The sequence below is a fragment of the Nycticebus coucang genome, chromosome 12, assembly GCF_027406575.1.
Source record: "Nycticebus coucang isolate mNycCou1 chromosome 12, mNycCou1.pri, whole genome shotgun sequence".
NCBI classification, from domain to species: Eukaryota; Metazoa; Chordata; class Mammalia; order Primates; family Lorisidae; genus Nycticebus; species Nycticebus coucang.
This window is the reverse complement of record NC_069791.1, coordinates 16,087,570-16,109,441: the sequence shown is the minus strand read 5'-3', so window position 1 is coordinate 16,109,441 and position 21,872 is coordinate 16,087,570. Positions and strand designations below refer to the sequence as shown.

Genomic DNA, 21,872 nt, shown 5'->3' with positions numbered 1-21,872 from the left:
TGTTGTTTGTTTTTAGAGACAGAGTCTCACTTTGTCACCCTTGGTGGGGTGCTGTGGCGTCACAACTTACAGCATCCTCCAGCTCTTGGGCTTAGGCAATTCTCTTGCCTCAGCCTCCTTAAGTAGCTGGGACTACAGGTGCCCGCCACAATGCCCGACTATTTTTCTTTTTTTAGAGACTAGGGTCATGCTCTTACTAAGGCTGGTCTCGAACCCATGAGCTCAGGCAATCTACCTGCTTCAGCTTTCCAGAGTGCTAGGATTACAGGCGTGAGCCACTGTGCCCAGCCTAGTTTTTCTATTTTTAGTAGGGGGGGGGGTCTTACTTTTGCTTAGGCTGGTCTTGAAATCCTGAGCTCAAGGGATCCTCCACTTTGGCCTCCAAAAATGTTAGGATTACAGGCATGAGTCACCATGCCCGGGCTTGCTTTTTTAAAAAGACATAGTCTCTGGCTCTGCACCTGTATCTCAGTGGTTAGAGTGCCATTCACATGCACCAGGGCTGGTGGGTTTGAACGGCCTGGGCCTCCTAAACAACAGTGACAACAATAACAACAACAACAACAAAAATAGCCAGGTATTGTGGCAGGTGCCTGTAATCCTAGCTACTGGGAGGCTGAGGTAAGAGAATTGCTTAAGCCCCCAAATTTGAGGTTGTTGTGAGCTGTGACACCACGGCACTGTACCGAGGGCAACATAGTAAGACTCTGTCTCCAAAAAAAAAAAAAAAAAGACAGTCTCTGTCACCTGGGCTATAGTTGTGCTGTGGTGTCATAGCTTATAGCAACCTCAAACTCCTGGATAAAAGTAATCCTAGCACTCAGGGAGGCCAAGGAGGGGAGATTGCTTGAGGCCACCTTTGGCTGAGCTTCCTGCTTCAGCCTCCTAGCTGGGACTACAGGCTCCTGCCACAATGCCCAGCTAAATTTTTTTTTTTTTTTGAGACAGAGGCTTACTTTGTTGCCCTCGGTGGAGTGCTGTAGCATCATAGCACACAGCAACCTCTAACTCTTGGGCTCAAGCGATTCTTTTGCCTCAGCCTCCTGAGTAGCTGGGACTACAGGTGCCCGCCACATGCTTGGCTATTTTTTTAGAGAGGTCTCACTCTGGCTCAGGCTGGTCTCAAACCTGGGAGCTCAGGCTATCCACCCTCCTCAGTCTCCCAGAGTGCTAAGATTGCAGGCATGAGCCACCATACTCGGCCTACTCAGCTAATTTTTGTTTTTGTTTTTTGAGACAGAGTCTCAAGCTATCGCCCTGGGTAGATGCAATGGCATTGTCATAGCTCACAGCAACCTCCAACTCTTGAGCTCAAGTAATGGTCTTGCCTCAGTTTTTGTATTTTTAATAAGATAGGGTCTTGCTGTTGCTCAGGCTGGTCTCAAACCCATGAACTCAAGGAATCCACCCTCCTTGACCTCCCAGAGTGCTAGGATTACAGGTATGAGCCATCATGCCCAGCCTAATTTTTGTATTTTTAGTAGAGAAGGGATCTTGCTTTTGTTCAGGTTCGTCTCAAACTCCTGAACTCAAGGTATCCTTCTACCTCAGCCTCCCAAAATGCTAGGATTAAAGGCTTGAGCCACTGCACCAGGCCTTGTGTGGTCTTACCTTTAAAAGTGAGCCTCTATCTCACACATACAGTGGAGCTAGTGTGGAGCCACTAAAGGAAAAATCTACAGCATTATTTGGGGTCATCCTGAAAGGGTATGTGCCCAGGGAAGAGGATTCCCATCTCTGAAAAGAAAGCATTCCCCTAGTTACTAAGGCTAACTATAATTTATTTCAGTGCTGGGGGACAGACGGGAGTGAGGGGAACTGGTCGCTCGCTCCTTATCTGGGCTTTTTTGTTTTTTTATAGAAACAGAGTCTCACTTTGTCACCCTCGGTGGAGTGCGGTGGCATCACAGCTCACAGCAACCTCTAGCTCTTGGGCTTAGGAGATTCTCTTGCCTCAGCCTCCTGAGTAGCTAGGACTATAGGCGCCCGCCACAACACCCAGCTGTTTTTTTGTTGCAGTTTGGCCAGGACCAAGTTTGAACCCGCCACCCTCGGTGTATAAGGCTGGCCCCTATCTAGGCTATCTTCTTTTTTTTTGTTTGAGACAGAGCCTCCAGCTGTTGCCCTGGGTAGAGTACTATGGCATCACAGCTCACAGCAACCTCCAACTTCTGGGCGTAAGCGATTCTCTTGCCTCAGCCTCCCAAGTAGCTGGGACCACAGGCGCCAGCCACAACGCCTGGCTATATTTTTGGTTGCAGCTGTCATTGTTGTTTGGAGGGCCCGGGCTGGATTCGAACCCACCAGCTCAGGTGTATGTGGCTGGTGCCTTAGCCACTTGAGCCACAGGCCCCGAGCCTCTAGGCTATTTTCTTGGCAGATCTCAAAGGAGACCATGGTGAGGAGGGAGGTGGGGAACTGGGCTGGGGCCAAGAGAAGACGCTTGCCAGCACTGTCAGCTGGTAAACTCAGGAGAAGCTGAGCCTGGTCTCTACCCTTTTCTCCCCTTTTCCTGGCCCTGCCAGACTCTATCTCCCTGGGCGCCAGCCTCCCTACCCACCCCTGGGAGGCGGGGCTTGGCTGCACCCACGTGTAGCAGAGTTAAATGCTTCTACCAGCAGAAGAGCTGAGGAGCGTAGCACTGAACCTGCATGGGCAGAGAAGCAGAACCATGGCTGGCAAGAAAGTCTGCATTGTAGGCTCTGGAAACTGGTAAGTGACTGTTAAGGGATGTGGGGGAAAGGTGGGTCCTCCCAAGTACAGAGGGGCTAAGAGGGAGGTTTGGTGTGTAGGAGGCAGAGAGTGGGTAGGAAATGCCCTCAGGTTCCTGTTTGGCCCCCGCTGCTGTCGTCTGTGCCTATAGGCGCAGGACAGACAGTGCCCAGGCCACTCCTGGCTCCTGCCTGCCTGGGCAGCTGCACCTGTTTCCCTTAGACGAGTCTCCAGGGATGCACTCTTTGAAAATCGCTTGGGGTGGGGGTCGGGGGAGAGACCAGAAGTCTGGCCCTATTCTCTAGCAGCAAAGGGTGAGGTGGACCGAGTCTCCTTTCTATTGCTATGTCACTGGGGACACACTGTGCCAGTAGAAATGGCACAGACAATGGGAGTAAATAATCTGGCAGACTGCTGTGAGATGCTGAGATGGGCACTGCCCCAAGCCCTGCTGTTGTTCCCTCCCTCACTCCGTTTTTCTATGCTCTCCCTCCTGCCAGGGGCTCTGCCATTGCCAAGATTGTGGGTGGCAATGCAGTCCAGCTGGCACACTTTGACCCACGGGTGACCATGTGGGTGTTTGAGGAAGATATTGGAGGCAAAAAACTGACGGAGATCATCAACAGACAGCATGAGAATGTCAAATACCTGCCAGGGCACAAGCTGCCCCCAAATGTGGTGAGCCCTAAAACCTTGCAAGGAAAGGAGAGAAGGAAGCAGAGGGAGGGAGAACCAGGAGCATGGACCTTACGAAAGAGGTGCCTCCTGCTGAGAGGGGGCTGCTTTAGGTGCCAGCTGGACTTGGGAAGCATCTTAGGAGGACTGCTCTAGACACTGCCAGGGACTGAGGAGAACTTGAACATAACCTCCTCCACTTAACAGGCTTCCAGATGGGTGGGTGGGGAAGGGACTTGAAAAGAAGCCTGTCTCCTTGGCAACCAAAGACTAGGCTCCCAGACTTGGGATCCAGGTAGTGCCTGCCGCAGGCTCTAATCCTGTTACTCATTCACTGGGTTTATCAACGTGGCTGCTCCTTGGACTTATGGTCTTTGGTCAAATCCCTGCAGCTCTCTCTACCTGGAGAGGGGGAGCAGGGGAGAGCAGAAAGACTGGAGCCGTCCCTTCCCAGCTGCCAGCCCTAGGGAGCAGGGTGATGAAATCTCACTTGGCCTCTTCCTTCTGCCAAGCTCTGGCCACCTTTGACCTCCTTCACTGTATCACAGCCAAAGGACAGAAATTCTGAGAGGAGGTTTCTCGTCCTCAAAAGCCCAGGACAGCTGGAGTGAGAAGTGATGATGGCTGGGGGAGGGAATAGAGTGTCTTGTTCTCTAAGCTCAGTCCCAAACTACCCTTCCTTCTCCCACACCATCCCCACTCTTTGGCTTCTAGACATCCTGAATGGGGTTCCACAGGGGCTAGGAGAGATCTGCCAGGCCTATGAATATCCGGTCACCCCCACAGGTGGCTGTTCCAGATGTGGTCCAGGCTGCAGAGGATGCTGACATCCTGATCTTTGTGGTGCCCCATCAGTTCATTGGCAAGATCTGTGACCAGCTCAAGGGCCACCTGAAGGCAAACGCCATTGGCATATCTCTTATTAAGGTGCCAGGGACACCCTGATGTGGGTTTGGGAGGGTGCAACTGTTATGGGGTTTGAGGAGGGTCCAGCAAAGAGAACATGAAATGGCAGATTTAGGCCAAGAGTTTCCCAGAGAAGAGAGAGGAATTGACCGTGAGAGGGTATAGACAGCAGTCAGAGGCTGGGGCTGCTGGAAGGGAAGCTGGAGGGAAAGTCGATGAGAGATTGGTCTGAAGGCCAGTGACTTCTTCGGGGAGTTTGGGAGGTACAGAGGGATGCCTGGGGGATATGAGAAGTGGATGGTTTGAGGAGTGTGAAAGGGAAGTTGGTTTGGAGCACTGACATCACTGAATGGAAGTGTGTTTGCTGTAGTCAGGAGAGGGTTGTCTAGGGACATGGAGGGAATACATTGCTTTGGAGAGGAAGGTCAAAGGTATGTGGCAGGTGAGTTTTCCACATGCTGTCCACCCTCCTCACGGCAAGTTTTAGCTGGGTTGGATGGGCAGGACTTCTGGGAGGGACAATCATGATCAGTGGATTTGGAAGGAGCAGGAATTCTGGGTGGAAGCCTTCAGTTGGACATAAAGGGCACCTGGCCTGAGCTTCATCCTATGCCCAGGGGATAGACGAGGGCCCCAATGGGCTGAAGCTCATCTCTGAAGTGATTGGGGAGCGCCTTGGTATCCCAATGAGTGTGCTGATGGGGGCCAACATTGCCAGCGAGGTGGCTGATGAGAAGTTCTGTGAGACAACCATTGGTGAGAGCCCCCTACCACCCACATACACAGGCAGCTCTAGCTGCATCCCCTCCCCATACTCTCTTCCAACCTCATTTAGCTGTCTCCTTCCTATAAGGCAGGTAAAGGAAGAAGACCCAAGCATCAGAGGAAAGGGAGGTTGGGGCACCCCCAGGGAAGGGGCTGCAGGTCCTGCTTAGGGGAAGAACAGTTCAAGAGTCCCTCTTCAAAGCCTTGTCCCTTCCCTACTTTAGGTTGCAAGGACCCAGCCCAGGGACAAGTTCTGAAAGAACTGTTGCAAACACCCAATTTCCGTATCACAGTGGTGCAAGAGGTGGATACAGTCGAGATCTGTGGGGCCTTAAAGGTGAGAAGGGCACAGAAGCAGCTAAGGGGTAGGAAGAAGATCCTAAAGGAAGGCCAGCTTAGCTCTGGGAGGTGCTGGAACTCATTCCAGAGCAGTTGCTCCCCTTTCCCAACAAGTCCCATACACACAGGAAGAACTGCAGAAGCAAGGCCAAGGTCATTCAGGCCTGCGGATTACTCACATCAGACATTAGACCCCTACTTCCTTTCCCCCTTTAGTCCCTTGGGGAACATTACTATCCCAGGGGATGTGCAGGCTAATGGGAAGCAAGACAGCCAAGACACTCAGACAGACTGATGGTCAGAACTATGGATCCTGAAGAAGTATAGACGTGAGGGCTTTAGCATTGTTGTGGAGGTGGGCCGTGCCCGTAGCTCAGTGGGTAGGGTGCTGGCCACACACACCCAGGCTGGCAGGTTTGAACCTGGCCCAGGCCAGCTAAACAACAATGACAACTGCAACAAAAAAAATAGAAATAGCTGGGTGTTGTGGTGGGCACCCATAGTCCCAGTTACTTGGGAGGCTGAGGCAAAAGAATAACTTAACCCCAAGAGTTTGAGGTTGCTGTGAGCTGTGATGCCACTGCATTCTACCAAGGGAGACATAGTAAGACTCTGTCTCAAAAACAAAACAAAACAAAACAAAAAGGCTTGGTGCCTGTAGCTCAAGTGGCTAAGGCACCAGCCACATACACCAGAGTTGGCAGGTTTGAATCCAGCCCAAGCCTGCCCAACAAAAATGATAACTACAACCAAAAAATAGCCGGGTGTTGTGGTGGGTGCCTGCAGTCCCAGCTACTTGGGAGGCCGAGGCAAGAGAATTGCTTAAGCCCAGGAGCTGGAGGTTGCTGTGAGCAGTGATGCCACGGCACTCTACCCAGGGTGACAGCTTGAGGCTCTGTCTCTCCCCTCCAAAAAAAATAATTGTTGTGGATGGATGGGAAGGCCAGCTGAAAAGAAGAGTGCTTTCAGAAAATGTCCTTACGAAGGTCTGGGCTGGGTTTTAAAAAGTGGGAAAACCCAGAGGTGGAAATACTTTGGGAGCACATACATTAGACTTCACTCATGCAGAGGGTGTGTCATAGCTGATATAAAGAGCATGAGGCAGGTGCGGAGAGCTCCACTGGGGTCTGTAAGAGGGAGGGTCCTTTCTCACCTATGACCTCTACTCCCCCAAGAATATAGTGGCCGTAGGAGCTGGCTTCTGTGATGGCCTGGGCTTTGGTGACAACACCAAGGCAGCAGTGATCCGGCTGGGACTCATGGAGATGATCGCCTTTGCCAAGCTCTTCTGCAGTGGCCCTGTGTCCTCTGCCACCTTCTTGGAGAGCTGCGGTGTTGCGGACCTCATAACTACCTGTTATGGAGGGCGAAACCGCAAGGTCGCTGAAGCCTTTGCCTGTACAGGAAAGGTGAGCTCTGGGAGAAAGAAGAACAGAGTGTGGGCCCTGTAGGTGTCAACATAGAGGTGCTCAGTGGGAGGCATCTCTTGAACACAAACATTAATACTATTATTGGGTCGGTGCCCATAGCTCAGTGGTTAGGGTGCCGGCCACATACACTGAGGCAGGAAAGTTCGAACCTGGCCTGGGCCTGCTAAACAACAATGACAACTGCAAGAAAAAAGTAGCCGGGCATTGTGGTGGTGCCTTTAGTCACAGCTACTTGGGAGGCTGAGGCAAGAGAAGAGTTTGAGGTTGCTGTGAGCTGTGACGCCATGGCAGTCTATCAAGGGCGACATAGTCAGACTCTGTCTCAAAAAAAAAAAAGACTACTGTGAATATTCCTACCCCTTCTTTCCACCCACGACCCCACCTCCCATCCGAGCCCCAGACTTCCCACCTCATACTGAGAACCCTTCTCTCCTATTTCCCTCCGCTCATCCTGTTTTCTGCACAGTCCATTGAGCAGTTGGAGAAAGAGATGCTGAATGGACAGAAGCTGCAGGGGCCCCAGACGGCCCGGGAGCTACACAGCATCCTCCAGCACAAGGGCCTGGTGGACAAGTAAGTTCTAGCCATGGCCCCACTGGTAGAGGAAGCCACAACCAGAAGTGTTCTCCCTGTTTGTCATCTTCCTGAATCCTCTACATCCGTGAAATGGAAAGGGAGGGGAATGTTACCTTAAGTTGCAGGCAAAGAGTCTAGAGCTTGGAATGAGTCTGGTATGCCCACTGTCCCCTGGCTAGTTCATGGTCTTTGAACTCCTTCCAGTCTAGTGCTCTTTACACTACATTACTTGCATCCCTCTGCGTCCTTTCCTTTTTGTCCTCTGCTCCAGGGGTTGGAGCTGAGGCAGCAGAATAAGCTTATCTCACTGTTCCGCCTCTCTGTCTATCACCCCTAGTCTGAGTCTCTCCCCCAAGGCTAACCTTTCTGTCTTGGGTGCTGAGGTATAAGAAGGATGGGCTCTGCTTCAAGGTGCTCCTTTTCAGGGAGCACCAAGACAGCAGGGGTGACTGGGCTAATCAGAGCAGAGCTCTGTTGGGTCTGGGAAAGAATCCTAGAAAAGGCAGAGCCTATAGCTCAGTGGGTAGGGCGCCAGCCACATAAACTGAGGCTGAAGGGTTCGAACCCAGCCCAGGCCAGCTAAAACAACAATGACAACTGCAACAACAAGAAAAATAGCCGGGCGTTGTGGCAGGTACCTGTAGTCCCAGCTACTTGGGAGGCTGAGGCAAGAGGAGCCCAAGAGTTTGAGGTTGCTGTGAGCTGTGATGCCACAACACTCTACCCAGGCTGACAGCTTGAGACTCTGTCTCAAAAAAAAAAATCCTACAAAAGCATATGAAACAATTTCCAAAGATCAGCTCATGCCTGGTCTGGGTAAAGCCTCCTGGAAAGGGGCAGTTGAGCAAAAGGATAGGAAGGAAGAAATTGGCATTTATTGGTACTTTCATATAATAAATAATCATATCCTCATTATACACAATCATATCTTCACAACTTTGTTGTGTTGGTCCCAATTTATGGTTGATGACACTGAGGCTCAGAGTGGTTATGCGGGTTGCCCAACTGGAACAAAAATTCAAGCCAAGGAATCATGTAGGCAAGTTCAACATGTTTAGGAGCAGGGTAATTAGCAACCTGATCCTAAAACCCAAGTCTAGGGAGTTCAGACTCTTAGCAGGTAGAAACTCTCAGAGCCAGAGTCTGCCTGAGCTCCAAGTGGGAGGGTAGGGGCTTGGAGGGTTAGGCAGTGAATGGGGGTTTGGGGATGTGGGTAGAGGGTAGACCAGAAATAGAAGCCTAAATTGAGACTTTCCCTCTCCACTCTAGGTTCCCTCTGTTCATGGCTGTGTACAAAGTGTGCTATGAGGGCCAGCCAGTGGGTGAATTCATCCGCTGCCTGCAGAACCATCCAGAACATTTGTGAGTGGAGCCAGGGCCCAGCCCAGGCAGCTTCTTTACCCCAATGGAGACTGGCAGAAACTTGGGGAACCCCGTCACCAGACTCTCCAGGACTCCGCATGGAACAGAATCTTCTCAGCTTTTCTTTGGAGGACAGGAGGCTGTGGGGCCCCAGCTCTGCACCTGGAGGTCCTGAACTGCCAAGCAGCCTGCAGTCTCCTGCTACCACATCTTGTCAGAAATGGAGCTGCCATGTCCCTGTCCAGATGTGGAGCTTTCTTCCTGTCCTCTGGGAGGGGTAGAATCAAGCCTCAGTGCTTCCTGCTTCAGGTGTATATATATGGGGGACAGTGGGGATAGAGGACATCAGTGCAGGGGCTACTGGTTCCTCCCTCACACAGGGATCCTGTTAAATGGCTAAAGAAATACTTGAGCCACAGGAGGGATGAGGCAAGGGCTTCAGGGAGAGGTTTGGGCTTTTGAGCTGACATAGGACCCAGGGACCCCTTGAATGATCTCTGCCAGGCCCCCACAGCTTCAATAGATCTCAATGTTTGTTAACAAAATACAGAGATCTCAAACACCCCCCCTTCTAGCTTCTCCTAGCAACACCTGCGTCCTCAGAAACCTCTGGTCATCCTTTGCCCCTCCCCCAGGCTACTCTGGCACCAGAGTTGCTGCCATGCTGGCATCTCTGGCCTTGTGGCTTGCCATTACCCCCAGGGACTTCTTGGTTCCTGGTTCTTTGCCAGTTCCTCCTACCCCATGTGACCTTTCCTAGCCTTCCCTCACCCTCCCCACCAGCACCCTCTTTGGGGAGCAGGAACTTAATCTGCTGACAGAACTACAGTTTTTCAAAGTAGGCTAAGATCACTAGGCTCCCTGTGACCTTTGTATTTGCCCTGCTTCTCTTCTCAGTAGCTCTAGCTGGGGGAGGTGTCAGCTGGGCTCCTCCTGCTGCGATCTCCCCAGAGGACATCCCTGACTGTCTTCTTCATCCTCTCAATCCTGTGTACCTTTTTCTCACCTGCCCCAGACTGGCCAGGGAAGCTAATCAGCACCTGGCATCTGGAGGCCAGGTGGCCAGAGTGGGCAGAGGTGGGAAAAGTAAGCAGGTTCCCATGTTGGTGGGTCCTAATAGCCCAAGGCCAGCTCTCCTATGCGTAATGAGGCCCCCCCCCAAGGTGTTGTTCCCATCAACAATTCAGCAGTGAGAAACTCAAAGAGGAGGAAGAAAATAAAAACCAGCCTACTCCCAGGGGTGAGAGAAGAGCAGCAAAGAGGGAGGGAGGGAAGGAGGAGAGTGTGCTTTGCACTGGCCTTGTTCCAGAATGGGTGGCAGCGGGGAATGTCATGGGTCAGCAACCTAAGCCCTCAGCTATAAATAGTCCCCGAGGGCCTGGGAGGCTCCTGTGTCCAGGTCCAGCAGGGGTCTCAGCTTCCTGTGTGGCAGCACCTGGCACACTGTGGCTCTGGCAGCGTTATGTTAACCCTTACCCCTCCAAACCAGCCAGGCGGGCAGGCTCCTCTCTGCTCTCAGCCCTTAATCCACGGTCTTACCAGTGAAGGGCAAAAGTGAGGGGCCCAAGGGGGGACACTAAGAGAATCCAGAGCTGCGTCCCCAGCAGGTGAAGGTAGGCGCAGAGAGGCCTCTTCAAACACCTTTATCTACACTCATTCACTCCATAGTTAACTGTGAATCTGAGGCCTTCCTCTTAGGCCAACTTGTCTACCCAATAAAGCGTGTTTTTTTTCCCACAATCAGGGAGAGTGGCGGGAGGGAGTATCAGTGCGTGTGCTGCTGTATCACTGCATGTATGTTTTCACTCTGACCGTAGAAAAAAATAAAAAAGATCCCTTTAGCCGGGCGTTGTGGTGGGCGCCTGTAGTCCCAGCTACTTGGGAGGCTGAGGCAAGAGAATCACTTAAGCCCTAGAGTTTGAGGTTGCTGTGAGCTGTGATGCCACAGCGCTCTACCCAGGGCGACATAGTGAGACTCTGTCTCAAAACAAAAAAAAAGGAAAAAGAAAACAAGAAAAAACATCCCTCCTTCATAATCCCAGTCATTCTTAGTAGAGGTGCCCCCTCTGTCCCCTCTGCCCTGTCTCCAGCCAGCGTTCCCGACTGCCCCTCTAAGCTGCCACGCAGCCTTCCCGGCGCTTCTGAGGGGCTTTATCACGCCGGCTGCAAGGCCTGAGGTCACGCACGGTACAGAAACATTAGAAACCCACCCCCCGTGCCCACTCTGTGGTGGTCGTGAGTCAACCTGCCACATCCTTGGCGGTCCAGGCCTCGTGCTCCCACCCAGGTTCCTACCTGAGCGCCGCCCACAGCCCCGCCACCCGGGAGAGGGTAGCTCCCGGCTCTAGGGGGCGCGCGCTCCACCTTCACAAGGCCGGCTCCGAGAGAATCTGCTTAGCTACTGGAGACGTCACCGCGCTGTAGGCTGGGATTGGATGAGGCGGAGTTATCCGGTTCCAGAGCGTGAGTAACCACACATCCTTTCAAGAAGGAGCACAACCACAACGCCCAGAATTCAACGGGGTTTTCCGAGAGGAAGGCTGGTCTGAGGATGCCTAGTACCGAAGCCGGAAGTCCAAAGCCGGCCGTCAGCCGGAGTGGCTGCGGGCGCGGACTCCCGCCTTAGGGGTGGAGTTGTGCTGGGTCTGGGCCGGGGTTGCCTCTCTCGTGTACGTAGCCGAGTGGGAGGGAGAATAAGGTCACTTTCCGCACCAATAGCTGAGGCGTTCAGGTTTGTTCCAGTGCAGCAGCCTCCACCTGTCTGTGTGGGAGGGCTGCGTTTGGCCGCACTAGGAAGTGACGCAGACTGTGGCAGTGAGACGCTTCCTGCGGAGGCCTCGGTGGGACGCGAGCGAGCTGCAGCACTCAGGTACGCAGTCGGCGGGGCGGAGCGGGGGCCGATGATCCAGCTGCGTGCACGCCCACCTGGGACAGCCTCTGCTTACCGGGTCCTCTCGTACCTTAGTCTTGAGGCTTCGGGGCCCTTGCGGTCATGGGCGTATGCGCGCGGCGGAAATGCGAGTAGGTCAGCCTTACTAGAGCGCCTTCTGATCCCGTTAATCCTCGAGTCTGTCTTGGGGCCTTGGCACTCAACGCTCGGACTCCAAATGCCCCTTCTTTTCCTCGCTGCGCCCTGGTATGTGGGTTTTCCAGTCACCCTTCGTGCACATCGGTTATCCAGCTCCACCTCGTTGCTGCTTTGCACTCTGGAATCCTCTCCTCATCTCTCTTCCCCTCTGTAAATGGTGTTAATCCTGCCTACCCTTCTAAGAAGACAGCCCCACCTCCTCCTCTCCCCTGCACCTTTCTGCTCCCGAGCCCTCTGCCCCCGTCTCTGAACTCTCACAGCACCTCTTCTGCTCGCTCATTGTCTTCTACTTGGCGTAACGATATAGGTAGGCTGCATAGCTTATCACTATCACACCATAAGCCCCTCTGAAACGGAAACCATGTTCTTTTCTGCCGCTTTCATGGCGTGATGTGCCCTAAAGTGCCGGGTAGAAAAGATAGATGAGTGAATCCAAGCTGAAATGCTAGACTCATTTGAGGGAGGGAGTTTTCCAGGGTAGAAACCCGGGCCTTGAGGTCCTCTCATGTTTAGGACATAAAAAGAGAAGAGCCACGAACCCTTGGAAATTGCACCCCTATGACATTTTTCAGAATGACTTATTCCTTATGTTTTCTTCTGTTTTTTTTTTTTTGTTGTTGTTTGTTTGTTTGGGGGGCAGTTTTTTTTTGGCCAGGGCTGGGTTTGAACCTGCCGCCACCTCCAGCATACGGGGCCGGCGCCCTACTCCTTGAGCCACAAGCGTGGCCCTCTCCTGTTTTTCTGAAACCTGCAGCCCAACCCATCAGTCCATGAGAGATGTAGCTTTGTGCTTTTTTGAGAAAATGTCCCTCAAATGAGAACATTCTCCTGCTAACCTCAAATGTTTCTTCATTTCCAAGGTTAATCCTTCTACCTGGGTTTCTGATTTCATCTTTTTCTGAGCCAGTCTTTATCTGGTTCCATCCTGCCCACCTCACTTTTATCTTCAGATTAGCTAGCAGCTTCCTCTCCCTTTAAAACATATTCAAATCTTCCTTATTAGTAAGCAAAACTATAATTTTCTTGGTGTTGTTCCCTTCTTAAGTTATTGTCCTATCACTCCCATCATTTATTATCTTTGAGATGAGGAAGTTGTGATCCTTCTAACGATTTCTTTGTCCTGGAAAAATGCTGTGAGTTCATAGGCCTGCTGGGGCCCTGGCTAAGAATCTGTACTCTTTACATGACCTACACTGCTTTTCGGATTCAGTGCTATAAATTGACTTTCGCCCTAGGCTTAACCAATGATCTACTTGGCTATACCCAACTTGTGGTCTCATCTGACCAACTGTCAGGGTAGTAGTGGTACCTAATTTTTGTTCTGGCTAACACACTGAAAAGATACAGCACACCTCCATCAGTGACAGTTAGTTGATACAGCAGTGACCTTCAACCAGGAAGGGAGTTGTAAATGGAAATTTCCCCAGATGTTTCTGGAATTTGTCTTCTTAATTGTTCTTTCTTCAAACTGTTGCTCCCTTGGCCTCTCTTTTTCTGATCTTATTCTATGCTTTGATGTCGCTTGCTATTTCTAGGAGAAAACTTCTCTCCTAAGATCTGTATAGATTTGCATTTCCATGTGCCTAATAGACATCATCACGTGAATGTTATGCTGAGCATCTTAATTTTAAACATCTCCAAACCCAGCTCCTGATCTTACTGACTGATACTGCCATCCCCCTATACATACAGTTATACTGCTTTCTTTTCTTGCTTTTGTTTTTTTGAGACAATCTCACTTTGTCACCTTCGGTAGAGTGCTATGGCATCACAGCTCACAGCAACTTCAAACTCTTGGGCTTAAGTGATAATCTTGCTTCAGCCTCCCAACTAACCAGGACTACAGGTACCTGCCACAGTGCTTGGCTATTTTTTTAGAGAGGAGGTCTCACTCTGGCTCAGGCTGGTCTCAAACTCCTGAACTCAGACAATCCACTCGTCTCAACCTCCCAGAGTGCTAGGATTACAGGTGTGAGCCACCGCGACAGGCCTGCATGTCATTCATGCCTTTGGGGCCATGCTAATCTCTGTAGAGGCCCAGTTTTATTTATTTATTTATTTATACAGAGTCTCACTTTGTCACCCTTGGTAGAGTGCAGTGGCATCACAGCTCACAGCAACTTCATACTCTCAGGCTTAAGTGATTCTTTTGTCTCAGCCTCCCAAGTACCTGAGACTACAGGTGCCTGCCACAATGGCTGGTTATTTTTAGAGACAGGTCTTGGCTCTGGCCCACGCTGGTCTCCAACCTGTGACCTCAGGCAATCCACCTGCCTTGGCCTCCCAGATGGTTAGGATTTCAGGCGTGAGCCACTTCGCCTGGCCCGGGGCCCACTTTTAGTATATTTGCTGCACTTCACTTTTTATTTCTCTTATCAGTGTCCGTCTACAAACGTTCCTAAACTGGAAGTATTTTCAGTTTTTCCCTAATGCATTCAGTTCCATAAATCTTGTTCTTAATCTAAAATAACCTGTCCTCTTCATTCCTGTTGTCCCTGCTTTAGCTCAGACTGTGTGAGGAGTTTTTGCTAATTCAAAATTAGCAACCTCAGTATGGATTAGACAAGTAAGGTTCTAGACCCAGGATTATATCTGTTAGTCTTGTATTCTTTTAGCCAAGCTATAGTGTTGGTTGGCTGATGAATGCTTCCAGCCCTTTTCCTCCAGCCCCTCAAAGAAGTGGTCCTATTGGCCGGGTGTGGTGGCTCAGGCCTGTAATCCTAGCACTCTTGGGAGGCCAAGGCCAGTGGATTGCTTGAGTTCAGGAATTTAAGACCAGCCTGAGCAAAGCAAGACCCTGTCTCAAAAAATAGAAAAGCTAACAGGAAGTTGTGGTGGGCACCTATAGTCCCAGGTACTTGGGAGGCTGAGGTAGGAGGGTTGCTTGAGCCCAAGAATTTGAAGTTGCTGTGAGCTATGACATGGCAGTCTACCCAGCGTGACTGCGTACGACTCTTGTCTCAAAAAAAAGAAGAAGAAAAAGTAGCCAGGTGTTATAGTGGGCATCTGTAGTCCAAACTAGTTGGGAAGCTGAGGCAGGAGGATCACTTGGAGTTTGAGGTTGCTGTGAGCTACAATGACACAATGGCACTCTACCCAGGGTGATAGAATGAGATGTAGTCTTAAAAAAAAAAAAGTGGTCCTATAATAGGTTAACATCTGACCAGTGTAGTGGGAGGAGAAAGAATAACCAAGCAGGAGGTTAAAGGCTGTTGGTCTCTTTGGCAGGTGTATGTTTACTATGTTAGTGGCCTGCTCTGTGTGTGTATGTTTTCTTCACCTTCTCATGCACAGCTTAGAGTCATTTCAAACCTCAGATAACCTGAACTTGGCCCTTGCTCATATTGAACCTGTGTCCTTTGTTTTTCTTCCTCTCCCTCTCCCCACCTTTTTTATTTATTTATTTTTTAATTTTTAATTTCAACTTCCTTGTTCATTCTTCTTCGTTTTAAGTACTCTTTTTTGTTGTTCATTTTCTTCTTCCTCTGGCGATGTTCTTGATGTTAGTAGAGATGGGGTCTTACTTTGGCTCACTGCTGTTCATACTGGTCTTGAACCTCTGAGCTCAGGCAATCCACCTGCCTTGTTCCCCCACAGCGCTGGGACTACAGGCGTGAGCCACCACGCCTGGCCCCTCTCCCCCACCCCTTTTTTTTTTTTTTTTTTGAGATAGTCTCACTATGTTGCCCTTGGTAGAGTGCTGTTATGTCACAGCTCACAGCAACCTCAAACTCTTGGGCTTGGGAGGTGCCTGTGGCTCAGTGGTTGGGTGCTGGCCACATATACCAAGGGTGGCAGGTTCAAACTCTGTCTCGGCCAAACTGCAACAAAAAAATAGCTGGGCGTTGTGGCCGGCGCCTGTAGTCCCAGCTACTCGGGAGGCTGAGGCAAGAGAATTGCCTAAGCCCAGGAGTTGGAGGTTGCTGTGAGCTCTGATGCCACGGCACTCTACCAAGGGTGATAAAGTAAGACTGCACTCTGGTGCTTAAATGATTCTCTTGCTTCAGCCTCCCAAGTAGCTAGGACTACACGCACCCTCCTCAATGCCTGGATATATATATATATTTTTTTTTACTTTCTTATTTTTTATTTTTATTTCTTTGCTTTTTTTTTTTTTTTTTTTTGTTATTCCCTGAGCAGAGTGCAATGGCATCATCGCTCACTGCAACTTCAGACTCGGGCTGTGGGCATCCCGCTGCTTCAGCCTCTGAAAGCTGCTAGGTTATAGGCACTTGCCACGGTGCCTGGCTGGGTTTTTCCATTTTTTTTAGGAGTTGGGGGTCTCACTCTCGCTCAGGCAAGTAGCGAACTCCTGAGCTCAAGCAATTCTCCCTCCTCAGCCTCCCACAGTGCTGGGATACAGGCGTGAGCCCCTATGCTGGCTGCCGGCTGTTTTTTTGTTGTGGTTGTCATTGTTGTTTGGCAGGCCCAGGCTGGGTTTCAAACTCACCAACCCTGGTGTGTATGGCCGGCACCCTAGCTGCTGAGCTACAGGTGCTGAGTCCCTCTCACTTTTTTTGAGACAGAGTGTCATTATGTCACTCTTGGTAGAGTGCTGTGGTGTCACAGCTCACAGCAACTTCAAACTCACGGGCTTAAGTGATTCTCTTGCCTCAGTCTCCCAAGTAGCTGGGAGTACAGGTGCCCACCACAATGCCCAGCCAATTTTTTTTATTGTTGTAGTTGTCATTGTTGTTTTAGCTGGCCCCCAAACCCATCAGCCTTGGTGTACATGGCCAGCGCCCTACCCACTGAACTACGGGTGCCACCCCCTCTCACCTTTTTTTTTTTTTTTTTGACAGAGCCTCAAGCTGTTGCCTTGGGTAGAGTGCCATGGCATCACAGCTCACAGCAACCTCCAACTCCTGGGCTCAAGTGATTCTCCTGCCTCCACCTTCCAAGTAGCTGGGACTACAGGTGCCCGCCACAACGCCCGGCTTTTTTTTTTTTTTTTTTTTGGTTGCAGCCGTCATTGTTGTTTGGCGGGCCGGCCTGGATTTGAACCCACCAGCTCAGGTGTATGTGGCTGGCGCCTTAGCCAGTTGAACCACAGGTGCCCAGCCCCCTCTCACCTTTTTATTGTCTGTTTCCACAGTGGAATTATATTTCAGAGAAGCTGTGCCTCAGCTCAGTTTGTGCTCTGTTTTCAAGGTCTGCCTCAAAGGGAGTGTCCAAATCTTAGAGTCCCTCTGAGAATCAATTATGTATCTCTGACTTCCTAAACCAGCTGCTTATCAGTGCCCTCAACAGAAAGGAGTCCCAAATTGAAGAATATTTTATTCCAGACAAAAGATTCCTTACTAAATTTTCTCTTGTTTCCTAGTTCAGAATATCCAGGGAACAGTTAATTTATCTCATGCAAATTTGAGTTAATAGTTTGCAGGAAAAAAAAAAATAGTTTGCAGGAGACCCAGAAAGTCCCTTTTTAACCAGTGGGATAGGTTCTTAGTGTTGAGTTTGAAAGTTATACTTTAATTTTATATTGGGAGACTGAGGCAGGTGGATTGCTTGAGCTTAGGAGTTAAAACCAGCCTGAGCAAGCGTGAGACCCCATTTCTACTAAAACTAAAAAAATTAGGGCCAGGTGTGGTGGTTCACACCTATAATCCTCCCAGCACTGGGAGGCCAAGGTGAGTGGATAGCTAGAATACATGAATTTAAGACCAGCCTGAGCAAAAGCAAGACCTTGACTCTACTAAAACAATAGAAAAAACTGAGGCAAGAGGATTGCTTGAGCCCAAGAGTTGGAGGTTGCTGTAAGCTATGATGCCATGACACTCCACCCAGGGCAGCAGCTTGAGACTCTGTCTCCAAAAAAAAAAAAAAAAAAATGGAAAAGAAAAATTAGCTGGATGTTGTGGTGGGGCGCCTGTAGTTCCAGCTACTTGGGAATCTGAGGCAAGAGGATTACTTCAGCCCAAGAGTTTGAGGCTGCTGTGTGCTATGACACCATGGCACTCTACCCAGAGTGACAGAGTGAGACTGTGTCTCAAACAAATGAATAAATAAAATAAGAATTAATATTATAAAAAGCTAAGTATACAAAAAAGAAAGAAAACAACAAAAAGTTAAGTATGATTAAAATAATATAAAAATACTGCTGACACTATTTCATGTATATTATTGGCTAAACATATGTTACTGTTAACTTTGGAAACTAACCATTGTTAATAAAATGGTTTTTATGGGTAAAAAAATTGGATATTGCCAGAAAGGTTCCAGATTGATCCTCCTGGAGAGAATAATTCACTGCAAATGTTTAATTCCTGATTACCTCCATTAGTTAGTTCCTTACTAGCCAGAAAAAACTGATGTATACTCAGAGTAATGTGTCAGTTAAGAACATCTGAGTGGTCCATGCCAGTTACTTCTCTTCACAGGCATGGAGGGCCAAATGTAACTATGACAGCATTCCAAGGCTCCTGGCTTCAGCGTCATTTCTTTTTTCTTTTCTTTTCTTTTTTGAGATAAAGTTTCAACTTTATTGCCCTCGTTAGAGTGCCATGGCACCATAGCTCACAGCAACCTGAAACTCTTGGGTTCAAGTGATCTTTTTGCTTTAGCCTCCCAAGTGACTACGGGTGCCCTTCACAATGCCTGGCTATTTTTATATTTTTAGACATGGGGTCTCCCTCTTACTCAAGCTAGTCTTGAACTCCTGAGCTCAAGCAATCCACCTACCTTGGCTTCCCAGCGTGCTAGGATTACAGGTGTGAATCACTGGGCCTAACCCCTCGTTTCTATGTGTTGTGTGCAGACTTTATTTTCCTTTCTGAATTGTAGAATTCCTAAATGGTATCTTCAGTGTCCTTATGAGACTGCCTACGTGTAGGGAATATATTTGGTGTAGAGGGCAGACAGACTACCCAGGATGGAAAAGTTATGGAATGGCCTTAAACAGAGACATGGGCAAGGCAGGTGAGACCTTATCCTTGGGTGTAAATTCAATCTGTCTTTATAGGGGACAAAATGCCGACTGCCAAGCAGCTAGCCGATATTGGCTACAAGACCTTCTCCACCTCTATGATGCTCCTCACTGTGTATGGGGGCTACCTCTGCAGTGTCCGAGTCTACCACTATTTCCAGCGGCGCAGCTTGCGGCGCCAGGCCGCAGAAGAACAGAAGACCTCGGGAGTCCTATAGAACTGGGGGCTTTTTCTCCTGAGCAGAGAGGCCTGGGGCATGCTGTGGAAAGACCTCACCTGCCATTATTTCCAGGTCAAGAGGACTAGGTCATTAATGATTTTCAAGCCCTGTTGGAAGAAAGTGCCCACGGTTTCTTTGGTTCTGCCAGTCAGTGCCAGTTTTACAGTTTGTGGAGGCTGTTGAACCGTAATAAGAATGTGAGGGTGAGGTATACCTACAGATATTAAATATTTTGCCATGTCTGTGTCTTGGTGTTTCTGTTTACCCAAATGGTGTATGGACTGTAGAAGGGAGCCTTGCCTATCAGTTTTCTAGTCATGAACTGGATTACCACCATATCATGAGTCCTTACCATTCATGAAGTGGGAGATACATAGTTTAGGAGTAGTAGCATCAGTCCTTATGATTGCAAAGAAAACCCTATCCCAGGGTTTATGTAAATCCCCAAAAAACTGTAAGAACCTTTTCTTTATTTTTTTATTTTTTATTTTTTTTGTAGAGACAGAGTCTCACTTTACTGCCTTCAGTAGAGTGCCATGATGTCACAGGACTCACAGCAACCTCTAGCTCTTGGGCTTCAGCAGTTCTCCTGCCTCAGCCTCCCGAGCAGCTGGGACTACAGGCGCCTGCCACAACGCCCGGCTGTTTTTTGGTTGCAGTTCAGCCGGGGCTAGGGTTTGAACCCGCCACCCTCGGTATATGGGGCTGGCGCCCTAGTCACTGAGCCACAGGCGCCACCTGTAAGAACCTTTTCTTTCTGCAGTGACTGTACCTGGACTAGTGACTATGTGTAGGTAATGGGGACTGACCAGCACATCTGCTTGTCCCATCTCTGTATCGAGGAAAGCAGAGGGCCTTGTTTGACAGCCCTAATCAAATCACACAAAGTAGAGGCATCATTCATCAGAAGAAAGGCTGTTGGGCAGCATATGCTAAAGCATTTCTTTCCAGGCGGCGCCTGTGGCTCAGCGGGTAGGGCGCCGGCCCCACATGCCGAGGGTGGTGGGTTCAAACCCGGCCCCGGCCAAACTGCAACAAAAAAATAGCCGGGCGTTGTGGCGGGCGCCTGTAGTCCCAGCTAGTCAGGAGGCTGAGGCAAGAGAATCACCTAAGCCCAGGAGTTGGAGGTTGCTGTGAGCTGTGTGACGCCACGGCACTCTACCAGGGCAATCAAGTGAGACTCTGTCTCTATAAAAAAAAAAAATAAAGCATTTCTTTCCGTGAGCTCAGAGGGTATAGCGTTTTGTTTTGTTTTTGAGACAGAGTCTCACATTGTCTCCATAGAGACACTGTAGTATCACAGCTCACAGCAACCTCCAACTCTTGGGCTCAAGTGATTCTCTTGCCTCAGCTTCCCAAGTAGCTGGCCCTATAGGCACCTGCCACAGTGCCGGCTATTTTTAGAGACAGGGTCTTGCTCTTGCTCAGGCTGGTCTTGAACTTGTGAGCTCACTGCCTTCCAAGTGCTGATATTATAGGCATGAGCCACCATGCCCAGCATACAGATGTACAGCGTTAGATAAGGGTAGGTTTCTTTCTCACTGGTACTGCACAGGAAATCTACCTGTATGTCTTTCTGTGGAGTGATCCTGCCACTATTCCATTTTGAGCTTTTTATTTCTAGTTTTTGGCCGGGGCTGGGTTTGAACCCACCACCTCTGTTATATGGGGCTGGTGCCCTACTCCTTTGAGCCACAGGTGCCGCCCTCCATTTTGAGCTTTGATGTTCAGTTAGTGTACATTATTCTTAGAGATTACCTGAAATTACCCTTGGACACCTGTCCTCTCTGATGCTTTCATGAGTATATTGGGCTGACCTTTGTCCCTTGTTCATAAACCTCTTCAATAATTACAAAAGCCAACTTTTCTATTTATTAATTATTTTTTAGAGACAGAATCTCACTTTATCACCCTCAGTAGAGTGCTGTGGCATTAGAGCACAGGCGCCGCCCCCTGTTAAAAAAATTTTTATTTTTAAATTATAGGCAGGGCACAGTAACTCATGCCAGTAATCTAGCACTCTGAGAGGCCGAGGCAGGCAGGTTGCTTGAGCTCAGGAGTTCAAGACCAGCCTGAGCCAGAGCAAGACCCCGTCTCTAGAAATAGCCAGTCGTTGTGGCAGGTGCTGTATTCCCGGCTACTTGGGAGGCTGAGACAAGAAGATCACTTGAGTCTAAGAGTTTGAAGTTGCTGTCAAGCTATGACACCACAGCACTCAACTTCAGGATGACTAAGATTCTGTCTCAAAAAAAAAGTGAAATTAGGAATAATTTCTAACTATGGAAGAGCACCCAAAATTAAATACTGTATTCACATTCTCTCTCCCCCAAGATAAACAGTGCCCATCCTTAAGTAGCAGTATGTTTCTGTACTTTTACTACAGAAGTATCATTATTATTTTTGGACTAAAAAGTAATGTTAAGGGCAGAGCCTGTGGCTCAAAGGAGTAGGGCGCCAGCCCCATATGCCAGAGGTGGTGGGTTCAAATCCCGCAAAAAAAAAAGTAATGTTAATTGTAGCAGATGGGGCATATTCTTTTGCAGCTTGCCTTTTTCAGTCAAGATTATGTTTCTGGGCTGGGCATAGTGGGTCCCACCTATAATCTTGGCACTCTGGGAGACTCAGGCAGGTGGATTGCTTGAGCTCACGAGTTCAAGACTAGCCTGAGCAAAAGTGAAACCCCATCTCTACTAAAAATAGAAAAACAAAAACAAAAAAACAGGCAAGGGGATCGCTTGAGCCTGAGTTGGAGGTTGCTGTGAACTATGACAACATGGCACTTAAGGCAACAAGTTGAGACTGTCTCAAAAAAAAAAAAAAATAACCTTTTTACTATTTGTCCATTGTGATGGTTGATTTTATATAACCATCGC

The 21,872-nt window shown here is 49.4% G+C and overlaps 2 protein-coding genes across 5 annotated transcripts; both read left to right on the top strand.

The window, feature by feature from the left end:
* Positions 1–2,143: 2,143 nt before the first annotated feature.
* Positions 2,144–10,016, top strand: GPD1 (glycerol-3-phosphate dehydrogenase 1). 2 transcript variants are annotated; one of them, XM_053557094.1, is made up of 8 exons: positions 2,144–2,712; positions 3,213–3,390; positions 4,174–4,314; positions 4,911–5,049; positions 5,283–5,395; positions 6,681–6,806; positions 7,294–7,400; positions 8,673–10,016. In XM_053557094.1, exons 1-8 carry the CDS (start codon positions 2,606–2,608, stop codon positions 8,767–8,769), a joined length of 1,008 nt encoding a protein of 335 aa, XP_053413069.1. In that variant the 5' UTR covers positions 2,144–2,605; the 3' UTR covers positions 8,770–10,016. The 2 variants fall into 2 exon arrangements, with proteins under 2 accessions (XP_053413069.1, XP_053413068.1); XM_053557093.1 differs by having other exon boundaries at positions 2,165–2,712; positions 6,573–6,806.
* A 627-nt stretch (positions 10,017–10,643) lies between these two features.
* On the top strand, positions 10,644–19,241 carry LOC128562290 (cytochrome c oxidase assembly protein COX14). 3 transcript variants are annotated; one of them, XM_053557096.1, is made up of 2 exons: positions 10,644–11,634; positions 18,815–19,241. In XM_053557096.1, exon 2 carries the CDS (start codon positions 18,823–18,825, stop codon positions 18,994–18,996), a length of 174 nt encoding a protein of 57 aa, XP_053413071.1. In that variant the 5' UTR covers positions 10,644–11,634; positions 18,815–18,822; the 3' UTR covers positions 18,997–19,241. The 3 variants fall into 3 exon arrangements, with proteins under 3 accessions (XP_053413071.1, XP_053413072.1, XP_053413073.1); XM_053557097.1 differs by lacking the exon at positions 10,644–11,634 and adding an exon at positions 11,644–11,901; XM_053557098.1 differs by lacking the exon at positions 10,644–11,634 and adding an exon at positions 16,916–18,563.
* The last annotated feature ends 2,631 nt before the right edge of the window (positions 19,242–21,872 follow it).

Bases quoted from the DNA above. Each gene is read 5' to 3' on its own strand.
- GPD1 (XM_053557093.1), top strand. From the start codon at position 2,606: ATGCTTCTACCAGCAGAAGAGCTGAGGAGCGTAGCACTGAACCTGCAT. The intron at 5,396-6,572 runs GTGAGAAGGGCA...TACTCCCCCAAG, and splicing joins AGATCTGTGGGGCCTTAAAG to AATATAGTGGCCGTAGGAGC. The intron at 7,401-8,672 runs GTAAGTTCTAGC...TCTCCACTCTAG, and splicing joins CACAAGGGCCTGGTGGACAA to GTTCCCTCTGTTCATGGCTG.
- LOC128562290 (XM_053557096.1), top strand. From the start codon at position 18,823: ATGCCGACTGCCAAGCAGCTAGCCGATATTGGCTACAAGACCTTCTCC.